A 25,285-nucleotide genomic window follows, 5' to 3' on the forward strand; every position below is an offset into this window, starting at 1 on the left:
GTAACTGAATCACAAAATGAACTGAAAAATTGTGCATCAAGTTTCTGTGGGAGTTCTGTGAGCTTTGAGTTCAACCACTTAGACAAAAAAACAACTTTAGTGAGACACCAAAGAAATGCCTTGGATACAGAGGCTCTTTACAATGATCAAAAATATATTTTTTTGGATGTATCTGGATGAAACGGGAAAAATTTTCCTAATTCTGGCTAAAGTTTTAAGAGAATACATGGACACAGCTCTAACTGACATTGCAAGACATTGCTTTAACATTTTTGACAGGGAGGAAAACTGGACATTTTTGGACTTCCTTTAAATTTGACGAATGTGGGGACTGCAGCAGGCAACATTGGTTAGGGAAGTGAAAAGGAAAAATATTACAAGATTATAAACTTATGGCCAAAATGTATATTTTTCTGTTCAATTCTTAAACTCTCTGACTTCATCTGGTGTGCCATTACATAACCTGGAAGTAAAAGAAGAAGCTCCAATTATTCAACCCAGGAATTTGGATCCAGCATTCCAATGAAACAGCACAAACTTTAATAGCATGTGCAATTGAAGCTACAATAATACCTGGTTATAATGGTAGGGTAAATGTTTTCATTCTAAATTTACTCATTATGCATTGGTACATATGTCAAGAGAACTTGATGAATTTTATTTCATTAGCATGCAATGTTATAAAACCCAATTGCGTGGAAATAGATTCAAACACAATTGCCAGAGCAACAACCCAAGCAACACTGAATGTAGCAACTAACTAGTATAAACCTAAAGTGATCTATTCGATGCCTGAAAAATTCTGATCAGTTATTTTTTTTAATATATAATTTTTTATTTTTCACACAATGAACCATATTAACCAAAATACACACAAACATTTCCCTCTTGATTATACACAGTCTTTTTCCCCCCTCCTTTCCCTCCCTCCTTCCCACCCCCCTCCCTACCCATTAAACGTTCAACATATACAATAAAATAAACCCATTAAACAATGTCATCACACAATGAAAGTAAACAAGAAAATTGTGTCATCTACTTTTACACACTGGGTCAGTTCATTTCATCTTCTTCTCATTCTATCATTTTAGGGGGTCGAGGTCCACGGTAGGCCCTCTGTTGTGTTCCATGTACGGTTCCCAAATTTGTTCGAATAATGTGACTTTATTTTTTTAATTATATGTTATTTTTTCCAATGGAATATATTTATTCATTTCTATGTACCATTGCTGTACTCTCAGGCTCTCTTCTGATTTCCAGGTTGACATTATACTTTTTTTTTGCTACAGCTAAGGCTATCATAATAAATCTTTCTTGCGCTTCATCCAGTTTGAGGCCTAATTCTTTACTTCTTATATTGCTTAGAAGAAAGATCTCTGGATTTTTTGGTATGTTGCTTTTTGTGATTTTATTTAATTCCTGATTTAGATCTTCCCAAAACTTTTCCACTTTCTCACATCTCCAAATTGCATGTACTATTGTTCCAGTTTCCTCCTTGGAACGAAAACATCTATCTGATATTGTTGGGTCCCATTTATTTAACTTTTGGGGCGTGATATATAGCCTGTGTAACCAATTATATTGTATCATGTGTAACCTTATGTTTATTGTATTTCTCATAGTTCCGGAGCATAGCTTTTCCCATATTTCATTTTTTATCTTTATGTTTAGATCTTGTTCCCACTTTACCAACTACCAAAATTATTATTTGATGCAAAATCAACTAATCCCTTTCACAGTAGATAACCTTTCCTTTAGAGAATGGGAGAAAAGGGATTAAAAGAATAGAAAATTATTTTTTGGGAAACAATTTATAATCTTTTGAACAAATGAAGTACAAATATGGAATAACTCATGGTACAATGTTTGCACCACCAACTGAAAACCCACTTAAAGGATAAATTGGGAAGCAGACTGAGGTTACCAGTGGGAAGCAGCTTTGAATATGTGTTACAAACACAATGAAAATTAAAAGATTTATAACAAACATGTACATCAAGCTGCGAGAAAGAGAATGATAAAATAAGATGTAAACCCAAGCTAAGTTGTTTTTCAGTGTCACTATATCTGTTAAATTAATGTGATAATCTGTGAAAATGTTTGCTTGCTGCATAATTGTGTAATGATGAGGTTAAAAATAGACACCAAATTGTGTTATTGGTAATGACAATCCTTGCAGATGGAGTGCATTGACAAATCTAAAATGACCTCTTATTAATGGTTGCAAATTGATTTGGGAAAAGTCAATTTATTTTACAGATTTTCTGAATTTTTAAAATTGTAATTGGAACACAAATGTTAACATATAAGTGATCTGCTGAATTATTATGATTTGTTAGTAAATCAAAGAAAAATATTTACTGAGCTGAATTTGAATTTGTCACTTTCCTTATCTTCTGTGGTACTGATATTGGAATATGAGCTAACATGAGAAAATATCACCAAATATGTTGGAGCTGTTGAGCAAATTGACTACAAATTGAACCTGATACTCCCATTTCATTCTAATTTCCTCCTCCTTTTTATTGGTAGTCTTTCCTATAGCATTCTGGAAACTACTTTTCAACATGCGTTAGAAAAAAAATTGAACCATTTAATAAGATAATGATTCATGCAAGATAGTCACATTTATGCTATTTAAAATGTATCTGATTCCAAGCCAAGTTGTTAAAAAATCTTATTTGTTGTTTTTCTTTTAAACATATAATTGACTAGAAGTTCATCTCTGGTTTTTCAAATTATATTGTATGAATGGAATGAATTTCAAATTCATGATACAATGCATTAATACTATGCGCCGTCACTTTAAAACTTAGCTAAGGCTGGAATATCTAAACAATTCTCTATGATTCACCCTGTCAAACATTAATAAAAATAGCGAGGGTTAGACAGAAACCTTTCTCTGGATATTTTATGGAGAAAACTATTATTGCCAGGACTTTGGGGGGAGAGCAGAGCTAGAGGGAGAGGTTGAGCAGGCTAGGGCTTTAATCCTTGGAGTGCAGGAGGATGAGGAGTGATCTCAAAGAGGTGCACAAAATCATAAAAGGAATAGATTGGGTGAATGCAGAGAGTCTTTTGCTCAGAGTAGAAGATTCGGTAACAGATGACATTGTTTGAAGGTTTGGAAGGTGGGTGTTGGTGGATTTAACAGGAGCTTGAGGGTTGGGTAATTTTTTTTAAGACAGGTGGTTGTGTGTGTCTGGAAAAAGCCGCCTGAGAGGTGGCTAAGGCAGGTGCTAGATCAAGATTTAAAAAAAAATGGACAGAATGAATTTGAAGGGATGTGGGCCAGGCTTAGGCAGGTGAGACAAGTGCGGCTGGGCCATTTTGGTCATTGTGGGCAAGTTGGGTCGAAATATCTGTTTCCATGCTGTATGATTCTATTTATAATTAAATGTCTACACATCTGGAATGTGTGTACTGTAAATAAATGCTCTATGTGTTGAGGCAAAGTTTCACCTTTTTGACTTGCGAACACTTTTTTGCCAATTATTTCTATGGAAGCCTGATACTTGAGAAAATAAAAAACAGTTGCAAATATACTGTTGACGCTGTTGCAGATATTTAAAACAAAATCCATGAGAACAGCAAGATCAATAGCTGCTTGAAAAATGGAAAGGGTTAAATATTCCAAAGAGCAGATTTTTTGGAGTCTGTCTTTTTGGGAGATTATCCTGAAAGCTTAAGATGCTGTATAAGTTAAGACATCTCTGGAAGTATCAACACAGACGTTGGCATATGTTTCATTGTATTTCTGCTCAATCTATACAAGATCTAGTCACTCTAAAGTCACTTTTCTAGTTTTTTTTTACCTTTTTTGAAATAAAACTAAAAACAGAAAGTGCTAGAAACACTCAGCAGGGGAAGCAGCATCTATGCAAACAGAGACAAAGTTACTGTTTTATGTTGAAAATATTTTTTAATCAGAACTAGAAATGAGCAAATAGCAATAAATAGACAAAATTGCTGGAGAACCACAGCAGGTCCCACAACATTCATAAGAGAGGCAAAGATATATCATCAACGTTTCAGGCCTGACCCCTTCTTCAAAGTATGAGGAAAAGGAAGGCAGGGGTCTGAATAAAAAAAGTGGTGAAGGAGGGACAGGAGACGAGCATAGGGGAATGGCCAAGAGCCCATTTGTGGATATGGATATGGTTAAGAGGACAGGAGAGTAAAGCTGAGAAATAATCAGGGAGGGGAGTAACTCTGTAAATGCAGAGCTGGAGGAAAGGTGACAAGGGTATAGGAAACCAGATAGACAAGGAGATGCTGACAGAAAATAGAGAATTTTAATCTTGTTGGAAGGTTCCCAGACAGAATATGAGATGTTATTCCTCCAATTTCCGGGCGGTCTCAGTTGGACATTGACAGACATGGGAAAAGAGTAGGGAATTGAAATGGATGGCCACTGGGAGATCCTTGCTATTGTTAAGAGTGAAGATGCTTAACGGAACAATCTCCCAATCTATGTTCAGTCTTTCCAACATAGAGGAGGCCACAACATAAATGTCCCCTGCAGATTCATTTGAAACGGCTGTTTGGGATCCAGAATGGTGGTGACAAGGAGGTGTAGCCACAAGTGTAGCATTTCCTGTGACCAATGAGGTAGGACCCAAGAGGGTCAATCAATGGAAGAAATGAGTGGACAAAGGAGTCATGGAGGGAGCACTCCCTGAAGAAGGCAGAAAGGGGAAGATGCTTCTGGTGGTGGGATCAGGTTGTAGGTGGTGGAAATCGCAGAAACATGTTGGATGCAGAGGCTGATGGGGTAGTAGGTGAGAACAAGTGGAATGCTGTCCTTGTTGCATCGGGCAGCAGCGGGGCACAGGGCAGTGCGGGAAATGGAGGATGTGCAAGTGGGGATGTTGATGATAGTGGAGGGGAAGCCATTTATTTTCAAGGAGGAGGACATCCGAGATGATCACAGAATCATAATTCATTGTCATGAACCTGACACAAAATTCATTATTTTGCTGAAGCATTCACAGTGCAAATGTTTCTATAAACCACATCTCAAAATAAATAAAATAGTGCAAGAAAAAGAAAAGGTCAAAGAGAGGTGATGTCTGTGGTTCAGTGTTCATTCAGTAATCTGATGGCAGAGGGAAAGAAGCTGTCCTTGTGTTGCTGAGTGGTTGTTTTTAGGCTTCTGTAGCTTTTTTCCCAATTATAGCAGAGTGAAGAGAGATGACCTTGGTGGTAGTGTCTTTGAGGATAGAGGCTACTTTCTCAAGACATCATCTATTGTTGATGTCCTTGATAGATTGAAGACGGTGCCCATGATATTGCAGGCCGAGTTAACAACCCTCGAGTTTTTTCCTCTCCTGAGCATTGGCACCTCCCCGTTCAGTGATGCAACACCTGTAGAAGTTTTTAAGTGTCTTTGGTGACATACCGAATCTCATCAAACTCCTCACAAAGTCTAGCCGCTGGTAAGCCTTTTTTCAACATGCAAGACTTTGTTCTGGGAGCAAATGTGACAAAATCAGGAATTGTGAGAAAGGAATAGAATCCTTACAGGGGACAGGATGTGAAGTGGTGTAGTTGAGGAAACTGTGGGAGTTGGTGGGTTTGTAGAAAATGTCTGTCGAGAGTTTTTTTCCCCCCTCAAGATGTTGAGAGATTGATCTTTGTCAATGTTGGCCTGTAGCATGGTTTGCTCCACATAGGCACAAAACAACAGGTGTAGCTGGGGCTCAGTTAATTTTGCAAATAATAGGGGAGAGGTAGGGGGAAAGGATGGATGAAAAAGAAAGACCAAAGCTACTGTTGTAATGGTCCTTTAATCATTGGGGTAATTATATTGACTCAGCTTTTCTTTTTCCATTAATACAACGTGACCAGCTGCACATGTCTCACAGCCCTGGTGTTTGTAACATCATTCTGCATTATCATTCTGTATCCATTTTTAACTGATTTGACTGAACAAACTCTGCATTTTCTCCTTAGGATATCACTGACTTTATCCTGTATATCTCTATATCCTCATTTATATTCCATAAAACTAACTGCTGAGTGTTTCCACTATTTTGTTTTTAATTTTTATTTCAGATTTCTAACATCTGCAGTTTCTTTTTAATTTTCTTTAATTTTTTTCCCAACTCCATTTGAAGTAGCTTAGTGAGTAGTGGAATGCTCTCTCTGCACATTCTCTCAGCCCGGGTTAGAATCAAGCTCTGTCTGTCAGTGTACGCTTGCATGTATTTTACCCAGGTGCTCCGGTTTCATCCCACCCTTCAAAATGTATGGGGGTTGTAGGTTGATGGATGTAGTATGTCTATTTTAATTTAAAATGTAATTTATTGGGATTAAAGTAGCATAATTTATTCTGTACTTAATTGTCAGAAAACTTCTAACTCCGTCTCAGATGGAGGTAAATGAGAAAATCTGCAGAATCTGGGGTCTAGTGCAGTCCACCAAAGTATCGGGAAAAACTCAGCCGGTCACTTATTCACGCTGCATGATTTGCTGAGTTTTTCCAGTACTTTCATGCACTGCACTCACTCTCTGCCTGCTCTTTCACTGCTGACTAGTACAAATCCTACTTCATGTCAGTACATCCATCTCTCCCTTCCCACTATTGATCGACCTTCCAAACAGGCACACAAAGGTAGAGAAAGAGCTTAACCTGAATTAATATATAAAAAATGTGATGACTCTAACCAGATTATCTGGGATCCTCTTTGGACACTTAAGATGCTCAGCTGAGGCGCATGGGTAATTAAGTTAAAATTAGGTAGACTGCGTCATTTTATGGCTGAGTATTGTTTTACTTTGGTTGAGCTTCCTTTGACTATTAATTTGCATGATAAAATGTTTCTGTTACTTTTCAATCAGTACATGGCAATTGTAATTATACTTCTCGTCCCTGTAGAACACAGCTCGGAGCAGAGAATGCTGTTGATCCTCTGGGGTTGTATTATTGCTGTTGAGGCAGGCTTTGGCTTCATTGCCACCTGTTTTCTCTCATTGTGTGTACTTGCATCAGCTGTAAAAAGAGCAAATTCTCAGAACTGTAATTGGCAACAATCATGTGCAATTTTCTGTGTGAATGTGTATGATTTCAAACCCTTGAAAGGCAATTAACTGCTAAGTTCCATTATTTAACTCAATACAATTAGGTAAATACTACACAATAGTGTGAAGTCGAAACCTCCAAAATGAAACTTAGTTGTACTGGAAATAAAAAGTTTCATAAAGGTGATCTTTTGGAAATGTTCAGATATACAATATTTTTGGTAAAGGTTCAGTGAGATAAACTATTCACAAAGCTGTGTGCATTACTCATGAACATCAATCACAGATGCAAACTGATTTCACTTAGGGAAAGAAGGTGAAAGGAAAAGGGTTTCAACTACAGTGTTGGGGTAGAAGCTTATTGTGGGAAGGGGAAAATCACCTGGGGATGGTGCTGAAAATGGCATTGAGGTAAAAGGTCAGCCATTATTTTGATGAATGGTAAAGCATGCTTGAAGTACCCTATGTCTTTCCCCTTCTCTTCCTTCCCCACCTCCTTTTTTTTTATACATTTTCATGAACACTCCAATGTTTAAACCCATTTCCATATCATCCATCTGCTCTCATATTTCATAAAGAAGTGTATGAAAATCCTTTGTTTTTGGGAACTTAGGACTGGTTGAAGAGAGAAAGTAAAGCATCGTCCACCTCTCCTTTTATCATTTGGCAATCTATCAATATATCAATAATAGAACTGTGGACTAATAATGCAATCTTTACCCTGTAATAGTCAATAATAAATAAGATAGGTAAAACTTCCATTGGTGAAAAGTTTTTGGAAATTATAGTTCCAAACACGATATTCTTTCAAGGTTTTTTGTTTATTTAATATTTCACTGTGAACTACTGCAATAACAATATATGCATTCATCGTTAAAATATACACAGGGACATTTTTCCCCTTTTTCCTCCCACCCTCCCCAACCCCTATAACAAAGTAAAAGAAAATAAGAAAAATAAATAAACAATAAAAGAATACAAAAGAAAAAGAAGTCGTGTCGTCTTAAATTTTTGGCCTAAAATTAGACAAAACTTAAAAAAAGATTTACTATGATTGCGCTCGCAGCAGCAAAAAAATGCATAATGACAACTTGGAAAACGGAGGCAACCTTAAAAATACGACAGCGGTACATAGAAATGAACAAGTGTATTCCATTAGAAAAAAATACCTGCAATCTAAAAGACAAATATACTTTATTTGAAAAAATTTGGAAACCATACTAGAAACCACCAATTTCAAACCTCCACCTCTTAAAATTATAAACGACAAATATAAAAATGCTTAAATATAAAATTCTTCCAAGGTGGTATGATGTAAAAAATACTGGGTTAAATAGGATCTACAAACAAAATTGTTCAAACCACCCCGATTTAATTTAAAAAAAATGGTTATTGCGGAAATAATAGGTATAGTGTAAAATACAGTGTCCAGGAATGAGGGAATGGAATTTCTTAATAAGTTCTGATTTTCTTTTGTTTTACCTCAAATACGTCAAGCAAGTTCAATCACAATACTTTTAATATTGCTACTTCATAAAACCATAAGAGATAGGAACAGATTGGGCTATTTGGCCCATCAGGTCTGCTTAGTCCTTCGAATTATGGCTGATGTATTCTTTCTTTCCGACCTTCTCCCCATAACTTTTGATGGCCTTACTAATCACAAACCTATCAACCTTCATTTTAAATCTACCCAATGAATTGACCTCCACAGCCATATGTGACAACGAATTCCATAGATTCACCACCCATTGGCTGAAGAAATTTCTCATCTCTGTCCTTTTATTCTTAGGCTGTGCCTTCTGGTCCTAACCTCCTAATATTGGAAACATCTTCTCCACGTCAACTCTATCCAGAAGTTTCAATATTCAATACCTGTCAATGAGATTCCTCCCCCCAACCTACTCCCCCCCCCCACGTCTAAATGTTACCAAGTGCAGGGCCAGAACCATCAAACACACCTCATGCTTTAACCCTCATTCTCAGGATCATTCTCGTAAACCTCCACTGGACTCTCACCTTCATATTCTTCTTTGGATATGGGGCCTAAAACTGAACACAATATTCTATGTTATCTGACTGACACCTTAAAAAGTCTCAATTTCCATAGAATTGACATTCTTCACTAAATTGCCTTTGCATACCCATTATTATTGTACGTTAATGTTTGAATTTAATTTGGAGATACAACATGGTACAGGCTCTTCTGGACCATGAACCCGTGCCACCCAAATACACCCATGTGATCAATTAACCTCCTACCATCGTATATCTCTGGAATTTGGTAAAAAGAAGCAGAACATCCAGAGGAAATCAATGCAGGCACAAGGAGAAAGTAGTGCTACAAGCCCAGAGGACCCCAAAGCCCAGCAGCACAGATATTCACCAAAACAAATGGTTACTTAAACAAAAGTTGCTTTTAATTATCTTTAAACATAAAAACAGAATCACACTTTAACTTATCACTATTAACTTAACTAACCTAACAACCCCCTTCTAATTCTAAGTGCACATATATGTAAAGCGAGTGTAAGTTCAGAAAAGTTCTCTGATTCACAGTCCAATCTCACTTCTCATTCCTCCAAGTTCACTGGTTGCAGGCAACTCTTATACTGTGCACAGAATTTAACATTTATAAAGTTCACCAGGCTTTGGTGCTTGAAAGTTTAATGGTTACCGCTCAGGAAGGTTCTTGTTGGTTTTCTGAGAGAGATTTGTTGTTTGCTGGACACCTACAACTGATTCCTTTGAATTAGCCACTTCAGTGTCTTGCCGAAGAAACTTGCCCCGTCAGGGTTCTCCAGATGATAACCTCTTTCTTTCAGGTTACTTTTATTTCAACTGAAACATTAGTCAACCAATCCTGTCCTCTTGCATAAAGCACAAGGACTCATACCCCATATTGCAAATGGGTTTTTTTCACAAGCTTGCCAGCTTGTCCTGTTGCAGTCCCAGCTGCTACTGCTGCTGACTGTAAAACTGTAGAACACTCTCTCTCTCTGAGAAAAGCCTGTTTGGCTCCTTCTCTGCTTCCAAATACCCTCTTAGAACAGCAAACAGCACTCCCAGGCAGCCTGCAGTTCCAAACCTACTCCTCCTTCATCTGTTGCTTTTCAAAACAACAATTCATTAGTGAAGTCTCTTGGGCAATCTCCAAAGCTTTTGCCAAGGGTCTTGGAGCTGGCCTATCTAGCTTGAGCAGAGCTGAGATGAGATCTGTTTTGAAGTGTTTGTATGTGACCTACACTAAAAAACCTACCCCAATTTATCTCCCAAAAGCATATCTATAATCTGTCACAGTCGAAACTATTACAGAAAATGGCAGGTTGGAACTCTGATTGCTGGCACTGTAATTATGCTAACTGCTACACTAATGTTAATTTATAGCTGACAGTTTTTTCAGTAATATTTTGTTTTGTTTTTACTATTCTTTGCTCAAACCTCCTTATCCTTTCTTGATCCAATAGCCTCACTTCAGCCTTCCATCACCCAAGATGACTATCATAGTTGCTGGCAGACCCTTATGCCATATTCCAAGGCATTCTTTAAGAGTGTCCCTTGACATCACTTTGAGGCAGCAAAGTTGAGCTGAACACTGAACTGTGGCATTTAAACCTTCCTGTTTCTATGTGTTATGATTGGTATGGTATTTTCTCTGACTGAGCTGGTAATCTATTGGATTGAACAAGTGATCTAGAGATGCAGCTTGGTGCAAAAAACATTTAATTTCAGCTCATTAAATATAGAATAAAATTATAGCAATCATAATGTTCATCATGAAACTACCAGATTTGTGGTGAAAATGCATTCTACAGGCAAACTCAGATGTATGCGTGACATCAAATGCACAGCGACATGGCCAAGCAAGTTGATTCAAGGGAAATTGGAGATGGGCATCCAAAATATTCCATACCCCAAGTATTCAAATCCCATGTATTCAAATCCTGATGCTACCCTACCACAACTAATATTTCTCTTTCCCATGCCTAGCCCATACACCTGCATGACACCTTGGTGGGTTGAAGGCATTGGCATGTTTAAAAATTATAGGTTAGTTAAAATGTATCTCGAAGGTGTTAAGAGAACAGAAGAACATTTAGCTGGTACAGGAAGATGCCACTGAGATCAGGATCATATTGGATGCAGAACAGGCATCAGAGATTACTACTTTGTTTCTTGTGTTGTTACTTTCTCATATTTTATTGCATTGATATAATGGATTTGTTATCTTGAATGAACTACTTTCCTGCATGCAAATAATATGCTTGGTTTTACTTATTTGGAATTTGCTTCAACTGAATAATTTGCACTGGCTTGCTCACTTTAAGCTCTGCCTGATGTGTATGTTGTGCATTTCTGTGGTTCTGTTTGCAGACAGCGGTGGCTGCGCTCGTAAACGTGCTGCTACATCAGTTAAATTAGCCTCTGTGAAGAGAGTGCAGAGTTCGCCCAATTTGTTGCTGGTTGCAGGTACTAACACTAACACTTACTTGACTAAAATTTCAGCATGCTCCTGCTTGCTTTGCACAAATGTGAAATGTATATTTTGCATAAATGTCAACTCTAGGACTGAAAACTTTCAGATTCAGATTTCAGATTTATTGTCAAAGTACATAAATTATATCACATACAAGCCTGAGATTCTTTTTCTTGTGGGCGGGGTAAAATACTGATAATTTTTTAAATATTGTAACACAACATTCAAATGTAAACTAATAAAGAAATGTAAACGCATAAAGAAATGTAATTAAACTGCAATACAGAGAGAATTTTAAAAAGTGCAAAAGTAAGTCCTCAAATGAGTTCCTGATTGAGTTTGTTGTTGGGGAGTCTGATAGTGGAGGGGTAGCAGCTGTTCCTGAACCTGGTGGTGCAAGTCTTTTGGCATCTATACCTCTTTCCTGATGGTAACAGTGACAAAAGACCATGTGGTGGGTGGTCTGGATCCTCGATGATTGCTGCTGATCTCCTACGGCAGCGTTTCCTGTAGATATTATCGATAGTGGAGAGGGTTTTGCCTGTGGTTATTCCAGTATATTCCTTTGGCTTGGCTTCGCGGACGAAGATTTATGGAGGGGGTAAATGTCCACGTCAGCTGCAGGCTCGTTTGTGGCTGACAAGTCCGATGCGGGACAGGCAGGCACGGTTGCAGCGGTTGCAGGGGAAAATTGGTGGGTTGGGGTTGGGTGTTGGGTTTTTCCTCCTTTGTCTTTTGTCAGTGAGGTGGGCTCTGCGGTCTTCTTCAAAGGAGGTTGCTGCCCGCCGAACTGTGAGGCGCCAAGATGCACGGTTTGAGGCGATATCAGCCCACTGGCGGTGGTCAATGTGGCAGGCACCAAGAGATTTCTTTAGGCAGTCCTTGTACCTTTTCTTTGGTGCACCTCTGTTACGGTGGCCAGTGGAGAGCTCGCCATATAACACGATCTTGGGAAGGCGATGGTCCTCCATTCTGGAGACGTGACCCGCCCAGCGCAGCTGGATCTTCAGCAGCGTGGACTCGATGCTGTCAATCTCTGCCATCTCGAGTACTTCGACGTTAGGGATGAAAGCGCTCCAATGGATGTTGAGGATGGAGCGGAGACAACGCTGGTGGAAGCGTTCTAGGAGCCGTAGGTGAATAGAATTCCAGTATATAATGCCTTTGAAAACAACTTTTATTAGTCACCTTCAGTTGAAAAAAAAAATGTCTTTTAAATTTGGAAAGTCTCACTTTAAAGACTTCAGAAGAACACACATAGATTTCTAAAACAGCAGAAGCCTTTCAGCTCAGCTTTCTGCACAGAAGAGTGACATAAAGTTCATGAAGTTCTTGACTGCCTCTTGTTTGTTATAAACTCTGTAGCTATATGGCAGGGATGGGATCATATCTATTGGAGTAGGCCTCTTGCACCTCTAAAAATGGGGCAGCAGAAAGCTTGCCCTTAATCCCTTCATGCTCATGGCAACTTTGTTTGCCTTTCAGCAGTTAAGGTATATAATTTGCATTACATATTTAATGTAATATTACATTATGATAAAATGAATCTTTAACTTTGAAGTCATAAAACCCCAGGTTCCAAATTTTCCAGAATAGTTGTTTGCCCATTTTTGGGTGACCCAATACCAACTACTTGATTCATGCTGTGGGTTTTGAAAGAGTGATTTTAAAATACTGTGTCTCCTCTTCCCTAACTTGGGTGATTATATATTGTTGTGGAGTAGGCATAACATGGTGGACTGAAGGACCTGTACTATGCTGCAGTTTTCTATGTTCTATTACTGATGAACAGAGAAAAGTGGAAGGACTCAGCAGGTCAGGTCACATGTTTGGAGAGTCATCGTTTTGGGTCATACCCTTTTGTTGGTTCTGTTGGGACTTTTACAGAACAGATTTACTGAAATTGCACAGGGAAGGGTTGAATATTCCTAGTCACACCATCTGTCATTCAGGCATATTCCTAGTCACATCATCTGACACCACTTGACATTCAGGCATATTCCTAGCCACACCATTTGACATTTAGGCATATTCCTAGCCACACCATTTGACATTTAGGCATATTCCTAGCCACATCGTCTGACATTCTGGCATGTTCCTAGCCACACCATCTGACATTCTGGCATATTCCTAGCCACGCCATCTGACACCATCTGACATCCAGCATATTCATAGCCACACCATCTGAACCATCTGACATTCAGTCATATTCCTAGCCACGCCATCTGACATTCAGGCATAGTCCTAGCCACACCATCTGACGTTCAGGCATATTCCTAGCCACGCCATCTGACACCATCTGACATCCAGCATATTCCTAGCCACACCATCTGACACCATCTGACATTCAGTCATATTCCTAGCCACGCTATCTGACACCACTTGACATTCAGGCATATTCCTAGCCACACCATTTGACATTTAGGCATATTCCTAGCCACACCATTTGACATTTAGGCATATTCCTAGCCACACCATCTGACATTCTGGCATGTTCCTAGCCACACCATCTGACATTCTGGCATATTCCTAGCCACGCCATCTGACACCATCTGACATCCAGCATATTCATAGCCACACCATCTGAACCATCTGACATTCAGTCATATTCCTAGCCACGCCATCTGACGTTCAGGCATAGTCCTAGCCACACCATCTGACGTTCAGGCATATTCCTAGCCACGCCATTTGACACCATCTGACATTCAGGCATATTCCTAGTCACACCATCTGACATTCAGGCATATTCCTAGTCACGCCATCTGACATTCAGGCATATTCCTAGTCACATCATCTGACACCACCTGACATTCAGGCATATTCCTAGTCACACCATCTGACATTCAGGCATATTCCTAGCCACGTCATCTGACATTCAGGCTTGGTTGTTCAGTCCAGGTTTATATTTTACAGAACAGTTCTTCCTGTTGCATCTGATTATTTAACTGAGTTCCCCCTCCTGGGCACATATTAGACTACACGTGGTAAGTGAAAAGATAGCAGGAGAATTCATATATAAGTGGAACACCAAATTATTCTCAAAGAAAATGGATAACCACATATTAAAGTAATACCCTTGATTCTGGGTAATAAAATCCTAGTTACCTAGTGCCAGAAAGGGATCAGGTGTATCGAGGATTGTTACAAACAAGGGCAGCTTATGTCATTCGAGCAGTTGAGGAACGAATACAATTTGTCTAATAGAACATTCTTCTGCTATCTGCAAATAAGATCTTTATTAAGGGAAACATTGGGACCATCTATGTCTATGGTGACATGAAGATTCTAATTCAGATGTGTTAATTTATCTCTAAGATGTATTACATATTCCAAAGTGAGGACCCAAAGCTGGGTTTACACAGATCGAGGGAGAGATGAGAATTGGACTTTATTGATTGATGAAAGGTCGTGGCAAGAACTGTTTCTTGCACCAGCTGTACCTCACACCTCAAAAATTACATGAATCAAACCCTGAAATTTTGGAAATGTGCTTTAGGTGTGGAGTGGAGATTGGAACCTTTGTCCACTCCACCTGGCTATATACAAGGGTGAGATCCTTCTGGGAGGACCTGGGGGAAATTCTGAAATAAAATTACAAAAGTGTATTTTCCACAGGATCTGGAGTTGTACCTCCTGGGAGAAACTGGGGACTTACATTTTAGACTGTCCAGTTGCTGAAGATAACCTTGTCGGCAACCAGAAAGTGTATAGCGGTTACATGGAAGTCCGACTCCCAACTAAGTATTATACACTGGAATATGGAAATCCAGAGTTGTATTTCCCTGGAGAAAATCACATGCAATCTAAGGAAGAAATATGACATTCATTAGAGTGTGGCAACCCTATTTGAAATACATTGGTACACAGATTTGACTAGCCTCCTCTTTGAAATATGGGCCCTGTAACAATCTGTCCCAGCAGGGAAATGAGTGGGATTAATAAAGTAGGACATGACACAGACAATGTGCTTTTTAAGTTTTGTTTTTAGTTCCTTTTATTCCTTATCTTTTGTATTTAGTCACTCTGTTTTTTTTCCCCTGGGCTTTTTCCTATAGGGGTCATTGCTTTTGTGTAACTCATATGACCATTCACAGTTTGGGGGAATAAATACAAACTTTGTATGTTATATGAGTGTTCAAAGGGATTATATTGTTTGTTTGAATTTTTATGTCTATGAAAATCAAAAATGTTCATAAAAACTCCCCCCAAAAAACAATAGACTGAGTGCTTGAGATTGGGTGAAGGCCATCTCACTGCCAAGTTGGCTAGCATCGTGTCAGTTGTATATCCAGTCATCCAGAAGCCCAGGTGACGATCTGCAATTTAAATCCCAGTGAAACAGCTGAGTAATTTTAATTTAGTTAATTGGATATGCCTTACACGGTTGACAGGGTAAATGTGCCGATAATGTTTCCACTTGCAGGCTGACTAGAACCAGGGGTCACATCCTCAAAATAAAACATCAGACTGATAGGAGGAAAAATACTTCTTACAGGGCATAATGAATCTTTGGAGGTCTCTAGCCAAGAGAGTTGTGGTCGCTCAGACGTGGTTTGCAGTGATAGAGTATAAAAGAAAGATTTGAGGAAATCAAGGAATGTAGAGTTAATGCAGGAAAGTGTCACTGAAAGCTAAACCTTGCTATTTTGAATGCCAGGTTAGGTCTGAGGGCTGATGGGCTTGTGCTTTTCTGAAAAAAAAACTATCAATGTGGTGACTATGAAACTGCTGGCCTGCCTGAAAACCCACCTTGTTTACTAATGCCTTCCTAGGGAAGGAAAATCAGCCATCATCCAGACCCACATCAAAAGCTGCCTCCTACTGTAACCTGGCAACCTGCTCAGTTCAGGGCAATTAGCAGCAAATGCCAGATTTCCAAACCCAAGCTATACCTCACAAATAAATAAACCACACTCATATTCACACTACTTTTTGTCCCTGCCTGTTTTTTAAAAGTGTTTTAAATGTTTTTGTTGGTTATAGGTTAGAAAAATATATTGGTTGTTTGGGCGAGAAAGTGGGAGGTATGAAGTCATTCAACAAAAATACCAAGAAATCACCCGAGCAGATTTGGTGTAAAAAAAAAAGGTGCATTTAAGAAGACATTCTGCCTCCTTCCAGCTGTGGATTTTTTAAATGAGAGAAGTAATTCTTCAGAGCCGGATGCTCTCCTTGCAAAGGTCAGATCTGGAGCTAATTAAGTGCTTCTCTTTTTCAAAAACTAATAAGTCAAAGTTTAACAGAAACTCCTCTGTCAATGAAGCAAATAGCTACATAATTGTCACAGTCTGTTCACATTAAGAGTGAGTGCAAGATAACAAGTGTAGCATGATCCATAAGAAGCCTGTAGCTATGAATCTGCCAACTCACTGAATATCTGCATCAGATATTTATATGGAAAGGTAATGAAATGAACTTAAATGTAATACTTTGCCATTGCCTAATTAAATTGTTCATCAGTGCTCTGCACGCTGTGATTTCCGCAACAGTATCATTCTTTATACCTTGGAATTTGTTTTGATCCAAAGAGCAATGGTTGTTGACCACTTGCAGAATGACTATCCCTTTTCATGGTGATGTTCTCTTTGAAACAGGTATTTAAAGGGGCTCTCTAGGAGAGTTCTGAGCCTAGTGGTGCCTCTTTTAGCTTGACTTCTGTCCTCAACAGGAAATTTAGTCCAGACTGTGCTAACTTGCCGCACAGCAGGACGGCACGATTAACATGGCACTGTTACGGAACCAGCAACCCGGGTTAGAATCCAGCACTGTCTGTAAGAAGTTTATATATTCTCCCCATGGGTCTGTGTGGGTTTCCTTTGGGTGCTCTGTGTGGGGCTGCATATTAATTTGGGTGTAATTGGGTAATTGCGGAAACTGCCAAAATGTTTGGCCTGGAAGTCAGCCTGAAGAAAACGGAGGTCCTCCATCAGCCAGCTCCCCACCATGACTACCAGCCCCCCCACATCTCCATTGGGCACACAAAACTCAAAACGGTCAACCAGTTTACCTATCTCGGCTGCACCATTTCATCAGATGCAAGGATCGACAATGAGATAGACAACAGACTCGCCAAGGCAAATAGCGCCTTTGGAAGACTACATAAAAGAGTCTGGAAAAACAACCAACTGAAAAACCTCACAAAGATAAGCGTATACAGAGCCGTTGTCATACCCACACTCCTGTTCGGCTCCGAATCATGGGTCCTCTACCGGCATCACCTACGGCTCCTAGAACGCTTCCACCAGCGTTGTCTCTGCTCCATCCTCAACATCCATTGGAGCGCTTTCATTCCTAACGTCGAAGTACTCGAGATGGCAGAGGTCGACAGCATCGAGTCCACGCTGCTGAAGATCCAGCTGCGCTGGGTGGGTCACGTCTCCAGAATGGAGGACCATCGCCTTCCCAAGATCGTGTTATATGGCGAGCTCTCCACTGGCCACCGTGACAGAGGTGCACCAAAGAAAAGGTACAAGGACTGCCTAAAGAAATCTCTTGGTGCCTGCCACATTGACCACCGCCAGTGGGCTGATATCACCTCAAACCGTGCATCTTGGCGCCTCACAGTTTGGCGGGCAGCAACCTCCTTTGAAGAAGACCGCAGAGCCCACCTCACTGACAAAAGGCAAAGGAGGAAAAACCCAACACCCAACCCCAACCAACCAATTTTCCCTTGCAGCCGCTGCAACCGTGTCTGCCTGTCCCGCATCGGACTTGTCAGCCACAAACGAGCCTGCAGCTGACGTGGACTTTTTACCCCTTCCATAAATCTTCGTCCGCGAAGCCAAGCCAAAGAAAGAATTGGGTGGTACAGATTTAAATGGCCAGAAATTATTTCTACTGTATTGTAAATAAAATGTAAAATTTTTAAAAATCTCTCGATTTCCATTGGTCTGGCAATCTTTTTCACCCTCCTATCTGACTGAAGCTTTTGCTGTTTATCAGGCTTTCACTGACATTGAACAATTCCTCAGCTGTTGATGTTTCTGAAGAGTAGTCTGTGTGTAAGGGTTGCCTGCCATGGGCAAGTGAATGCAAAGCAGTGAAACTACAAGTAATTGAGCTAGGGCTGGTGCTTGGATCTTTCTTGTACTGCTGGATCAAGACCTCATTGTGTCATGGTGTTTAAAATTGTGCTTGTATCAAGCATGTATTTAACTACAGACATCTGTTTTTTGCCAAACCACATAAAATAACATTGTTTTCTTCCAATTGATGGGACTTGATTTCAGCAAAATGGTATAGCTTCCTCAGGACTGTACTTAAAGCATTAAATGTTTCAGTATGTGGTTGGAATTGTGCCATGTATGGTTGGTTTCTTTACTGCAGCATTATTTGGGTCCGTGTTTACCAAGGATATGCCCAGCGATGTGGGAAAATTCTATTTGTCCTTGCTATTATGTGTTTTTTCTTCCTTATTCATTTGAGCAAGTGTTATAGCAGATTGGTTCCAATGTGCTTATTTTGTGGGTTTCACTCCCACCCAGCCTCATCCCTTCATGGTTTTGTGGTTTTGCTTTACAAATTTGTCCAGAAAAAAATGAAATCAGATTTGCAAACCTCAAACCTTCAATCTTTCCTTTAAATAAATATTGATCCACAGTAATTCTTAATTAAATTTGCAATAAATTTAAGTCAGCCTCACAATTCAACTCTATCCTCCAATTTTTTTCAATAGAGTAAGGAGTTTTACTAATCTTTGACTGAGATATTTGAGTGTCTTATCAACCTCCCCTCACTGCCAAATAAATCCATTCCAATGTCCAGGAGCAGCCACCAACAAAGGATTGAAGACAGACACCTTTGGGTGATATGATAGAACAGTGCGATCTCCATAATTAATACGCTGAATCAAATGGATTATTCACAACACTTCGCCAAAGGCTGTCAATATTGTATCTCATGGGGTTATTCAGCGTACCAAAAGTTTGCTACCAATGGCTACATCAAGGAACCAAGTGATGGGGAGTCACGTGATGGAGTAGTGGCCGGACGGTGAACTCCAGCCCTCTCCAGAAAAGTAAAAAAAAAACAAAGAAAAACACAAAGGCACAGAAATAAAAGTTAAAGGAAAGTGAATATAAAGGTGGAAGGAAGATGGCGACAAAAAAAGAAAAGTCGAAACCAACGGTAAGAAGAGAGGAAGAGAAGACAACGGAAGATGAAGAAAAAGGCCTTACCTGTTCGAAGAGGCCCGCGGTGGAGAGAGAAACTCGCTCCCTCAGGTCGGTAGAAATTGGACTACAAAAATGGCTCGCTGAGCCGAGTAAAAGTGCGCAACCGCGCATGAAAAAAAACACACCGACGGGAGGGGTGACCAGCTGGGGAGTCGATCTCCACAGCCGGCAACGACAGCTGCAGAACACCTGCAGCAAGAAGAGAACACAGAATACAATGAAAACAAGAAAGAAGAGAAGAAAAGGGCAACAAAGAAACAACAGATGGCCAACCCAGAGGAAGAAGAAGAGGAAGAGGAAGAGTACAGTGAAATAGAAGAAGAAGGGAAAGGCAAGATAAAGGATATACTTTCTCTTATTAAAGAATACATGGAGTCATTTAAAGAATGGCAAACACAGGAATTTAATGATTTAAGAAGAAGAATAAACAACACAGAAGAGAAAATTAATAAAATAGATATGACCTTAACAGAAATGGGAAAGAAAATGGACAAGATGGAAGAGCGGGAAGTAGCAGTAGAAATGGAGGTAGAGGACTTAAAAAAGAAATTAGAGGAATCTAATAAAAAAGTTATAGAGACACAAGAACTGTTAGCTCAGAAAATAGATATAATGGAAAATTATAACAGAAGAAATAACATAAAGATAGTGGGCCTTAAGGAAGATGAAGAAGGCAAGAGTATGAGAGAGTTTATAAAAGATTGGATCCCTAGGATCCTAAGATGACCAGAACTACAGCAAGAAATGGAAATAGAAAGGGCACATATAGCATTGGCCTTTAAACCACAACCACAACAAAAACCAAGATCTATTTTAGTAAAATTCCTAAAATATACTACAAGAGAAAAGGTACTGGAGAAGACAATGGAAAAAGTAAGAGAGGGCAACAAGCCACTGGAGTACAAAGGGCAAAAAATCTTCATTTATCCAGATATAAGTTTTGAACTCCTAAAGAAGAGAAAAGAGTTCAATACAGCAAAGGCGATTTTATGGAAGAAAGGGTATAAATTTATACTAAAGCATCCAGCGGTATTGAAAATATTTATTCCAGGACAACAAAACAGACTATTCTCGGATCCAGAAGAAGCACGAAAATTTGCAGAACAATTACAAAATAGACTGAGGGATGAAGACGTGTAATGAGAGTAAAAATGACCACGATTTATATGTATGTGGGTAAAGAGGTATAAGTGTGTATATGTATAATGTGCATACGTGAATGAATCCGTATTTAGAGGAAAATATAGATAGTATAGACAAGAATTAATAAGGGAAGGAAATGGAATAGAGGGAATAAGGAGGGAACTAAAAGAGTGACCTTTGTTACATATGAAAAGTGAAATCTTTTCTGGGGGGTGCTGGGTGAGGAGGAGTTGCGGTCACTGCAAAATCAGCTGACGCTTGCGAGTGAATTCGCAAACCCAAATGGAGAGGGGAGATGTGGTTGTCCGACAAGGGATAAAGGACAACTCAGGAGGGGAAGGGGAGATTGGGGCTAAAGAAGTTTTAAATAGGAGAATAAGGAAAATGTTTGATGTTTTAGGAATGTTGTCTTATGAAGGGTTTAAAATAAGAAAACAGAAATGGAAAAGGAGGAAAGGTAATGATGGAAAAACAGAAAGGGAAGATAAACAAAGTATAAAATGGCTACGTTGAACTATATGACTTTAAATATTAATGGAATACATAACCAAATTAAAAGGAAGAAACTGCTAAATTTACTGAAAAAAGAAAAAATTGATATAGCATTTGTGCAAGAAACACACTTAACTGAATTGGAGCACAAGAAATTAAAGAGAGATTGGGTAGGACATGTAACAGCAGCATCGTATAATTCAAAAGCAAGAGGAGTGGCTATATTAATTAGTAAAAATGTGCCATTTAAAATAGAAGAGGAAATAATAGATCCAGCAGGGAGATATGTAATGATAAAATGTCAGATATATTCGGAGTTTTTGAATCTACTCAATGTATATTCACCTAACGAAGAAGATCAGAAGTTTATGCAAGATATCTTTTTGAAGGTAGCAAATACGCAAGGGAACATATTAATAGGAGGGGATTTCAACCTGAATTTGGATTCAAATATGGATAAAACTGGGAAAAAAATTAACAGAAAGAACAAAGTAACCAAATTTATAATTAAATTAATGGAAGAAATGTAACTTTTGGATATATGGAGGAAACAACACCCAAAAGAAAAGGAATATTCATATTACTCGGCTAGACATAAAACATACTCAAGAATAGACCTATTTTTGTTATCAGCTAGTATGCAAGATAGAGTAAGAAAAACAGAATATAAAGCTAGAATACTATCAGACCATTCACCCTTAATATTGACAGTAAAGCTAGAGGACATCCCTCCAAGAATGTATCGATGGAGATTAAACCCCATGTTACTTAAAAGGCAGGATTTTATAGAATTTATTGAAAAACAAATAAAAATGTATTTTGAAATAAATACGGAATCAGTGGAAGATAAGTTTATACTATGGGATGCAATGAAAGCATTCATTAGAGGGCAAATAATAAGTTATGTAACCAAGATGAAGAAGGACTATAATCAGGAAACAGAGCAGTTGGAAAGGAAAATAGTAAATATAGAAAAAAAATTAGCAATGAAGGAAGATACAACTAAAAGAAGAGAATTGGCGGATAAAAAAATAAAATATGAAACACTACAAACATATAAGGTGGAGAAGAATATAATGAAGACAAAACAGAAATATTATGAACTGGGTGAAAAAACGCACAAAATCCTAGCATGGCAGCTTAAGACAGAACAAGCTAAGAAAATGGTATTGGCATCAAGGAAAAAAGACAAACAAATTACATATAATCCAAAAGAAATTAAGGAAAACTTTAGAGAATTCTATGAACAATTATACCGAACTGAAAACGAAGGGAAAGAAGGGAAAATAGATGAATTTCTGACTAAAATTGAACTACCAAAACTACAAATAGAGGAACAAAATAAATTAACGGAACCATTTGGAATAGTAGAAATACAAGAGATAATAAAAAAATTACCAAATAATAAGACACCAGGAGAGAATGGATTCCCAATAGAATTCTACAAAACATTTAAAGACTTATTAATTCCGCCCCTCCTAGATGTAATCAACCAGATTGATGAAACACAAAGCTTACCAGATTCATGTAAAACAGCAATAATTACAGTAATACTAAAGCAAGGGAAAGATCCACTCTTACCAGCATCATATAGACCAATATCTTTACTAAACACAGATTATAAGATAATAGCTAAACTATTAGCAAACAGATTAGCAGAGCATGTACCGAAAATGGTAAATTTAGACCAAACTGGATTTATCAAAAAAAGACGCACAACAGACAATATTTGTAAATTTATTAACTTAATTCATGCAGTAGAAGGAAATAAAGCACCTACAGTAGCAGTTGCTTTAGACGCAGAGAAGGCTTTTGACAGAGTAGAATGGAATTATTTGTTCAAAGTATTGCAAAAATTCAATTTACCGGAGAAGTATATTAATTGGATTAAAGCATTATATAATGGACCGTTAGCGAAAGTGACAGTAAATGGACATGTATCAAAGCAATTTAACTTAAGCAGGTCAACGCGGCAGGGATGCCCACTATCACCTTTATTGTTTGCGTTAGCTATAGAACCACTAGCAGAATTGATAAGAATAGATAATAATATAAAAGGAATAAAAATAAAAGACAAGGAATATAAAATCAGTCTATTTGCGGATGATGTTATAGTGTACTTAACAGAACCAGAACTATCAATAAAAGAATTATATAAGAAATTGAAGGACTATGGAGAAGTGTCGGGTTACAAGATAAATGTAAATAAAAGTGAAGCAATGCCTATGGAAAAAAAAAGGAACCAAGTGATGCACTATTCACAAATAATCAACAAGTGACAACAAATCCAATAGATTTTCAGATCTAGTGAAAATTCAATATGATGCTAGTTGCATTTATTTGAAATCAAGCCCTTCTAAATGTTGTTTGATATGATGGGAGAATCATTGGTTATAAATCGTTATCTCCTATCGACGCTGTGAGACCTGCTGAGTCCCTCCAGCATTTCTGTGTTTTTACTTTTACTTCAGTGGTCAAACTAAAAGTGAAGTGCATCTTCCAGTAATTTCTACCATGGATCTACAGATAGCAGCTGAATGTTATTTAGCTGCTCTCTGCTATTACCTGTTATTTATTACAAGCTGCCGTTTTAGTAAAATGGGATTATCACTAAGGACTCGAGATGGCAGAGGTCGACAGCATCGAGTCCACGCTGCTGAAGATCCAGCTGCGCTGGGTGGGTCACGTCTCCAGAATGGAGGACCATCGCCTTCCCAAGATCGTGTTATATGGCGAGCTCTCCACTGGCCACCGTGACAGAGGTGTACCAAAGAAAAGGTACAAGGACTGCCTAAAGAAATCTCTTGGTGCCTGCCACATTGACCACCGCCAGTGGGCTGATATCACCTCAAACCGTGCATCTTGGCGCCTCACAGTTTGGCGGGCAGCAACCTCCTTTGAAGAAGACCGCAGAGCCCACCTCACTGACAAAAGGCAAAGGAGGAAAAACCCAACACCCAACCCCAACCAACCAATTTTCCCCTGCAACCGCTGCAACCGTGTCTGCCTGTCCCACATCGGACTTGTCAGCCACCAACGAGCCTGCAGCTGACATGGACATTTACCCCCTCCATAAATCTTCGTCCGCGAAGCCAAGCCAAAGAAATAATGGTCACAGTCAATATTTAACATTTCACACAAGCACAACACAAGTCACAGCCCAGCGATAGTTCAATACATTGGGAGAACTGAGAAGGTTTGTCACAGTCTGTTCCAGGATTCGATACATTTGCAAAGACACTGTGATTTTGCAAGGGAGAAACATTCTGGCTGCTGCAGAGAAAGCAGCTTTTTGAAGCAGCTCTGGTGGCCGCCGCTATTGTGGGATTAAGTATGCTCTGTGAATGAGTGGGCCTTTTCGGTGAATTGACCTGTGCCAGGAGGAACCAAAGAGTTTAATTTTGATTGTGACCAACAGTGGAGATCACTTGGAGAGACTGCTTCAGTTTAACTGTGACTAGCAGTGAAGTGACTTGGAGAGACCGGTGCCAGCGTCTTGGAAGCTTTGTGGAGGCCGCCCAGTTCGAGTCTTGCCTACAAAAGGATCAGGAGTGTTATGACCACAGCTTGTGTGGATGGAAGTTTCAAAGGCAATGCAAGAAGAACTAGTGACTCTGTAGCAGCCACAACTCCAGTCTTCCCATCAGTTCAACATTAATTCTGGACATCAAATTTCAAAGGCCTACATTTCAACACTGAATTTGAAAGACTGAACTTTGAAGTAGCTTTCTAGATTTTGGCCTGGACTGTAATGTTTGAGTATAACTAACAGACACACCCACACCATAGCTGGGGATAGATTTAGTGTTAAGGATAGTTTAAGAGTTAAAACTATAGTTTAAGAGTAAGAAATAAAATTCCTGCTTAAAATTCAACACTGGTTCATTGTCTATTGCTGCTCGTTACATGTGGTTCGTAACAAAGTATTCTACTTCTGCTTGCCTTGTATATTGATAAAGATGAATCAAAATCATGA

The 25,285-nt window shown here is 39.0% G+C and overlaps 1 protein-coding gene across 26 annotated transcripts in view; it reads left to right on the forward strand.

Annotated features, from left to right (window-relative positions):
- The window catches only part of LOC138764018 (sorbin and SH3 domain-containing protein 2-like), a 555,886-nt gene that overhangs the window by 352,894 nt on the left and 177,707 nt on the right, over positions 1-25,285 (forward strand). For 22 of the 26 annotated variants that reach the window (XM_069939294.1, XM_069939455.1, XM_069939471.1 and 19 more), the window contains one exon: positions 11,398-11,493. The exons of the other annotated variants lie outside the window; for them this stretch is intronic. In XM_069939294.1, coding sequence (XP_069795395.1) covers positions 11,398-11,493 — 96 coding nt within the window. The remainder of the gene's footprint in view (positions 1-11,397; positions 11,494-25,285) is intronic. 26 annotated transcript variants of the gene reach the window in all.

Source organism: Narcine bancroftii, chromosome 1, assembly GCF_036971445.1.
Source record: "Narcine bancroftii isolate sNarBan1 chromosome 1, sNarBan1.hap1, whole genome shotgun sequence".
Taxonomy (NCBI): domain Eukaryota; kingdom Metazoa; phylum Chordata; class Chondrichthyes; order Torpediniformes; family Narcinidae; genus Narcine; species Narcine bancroftii.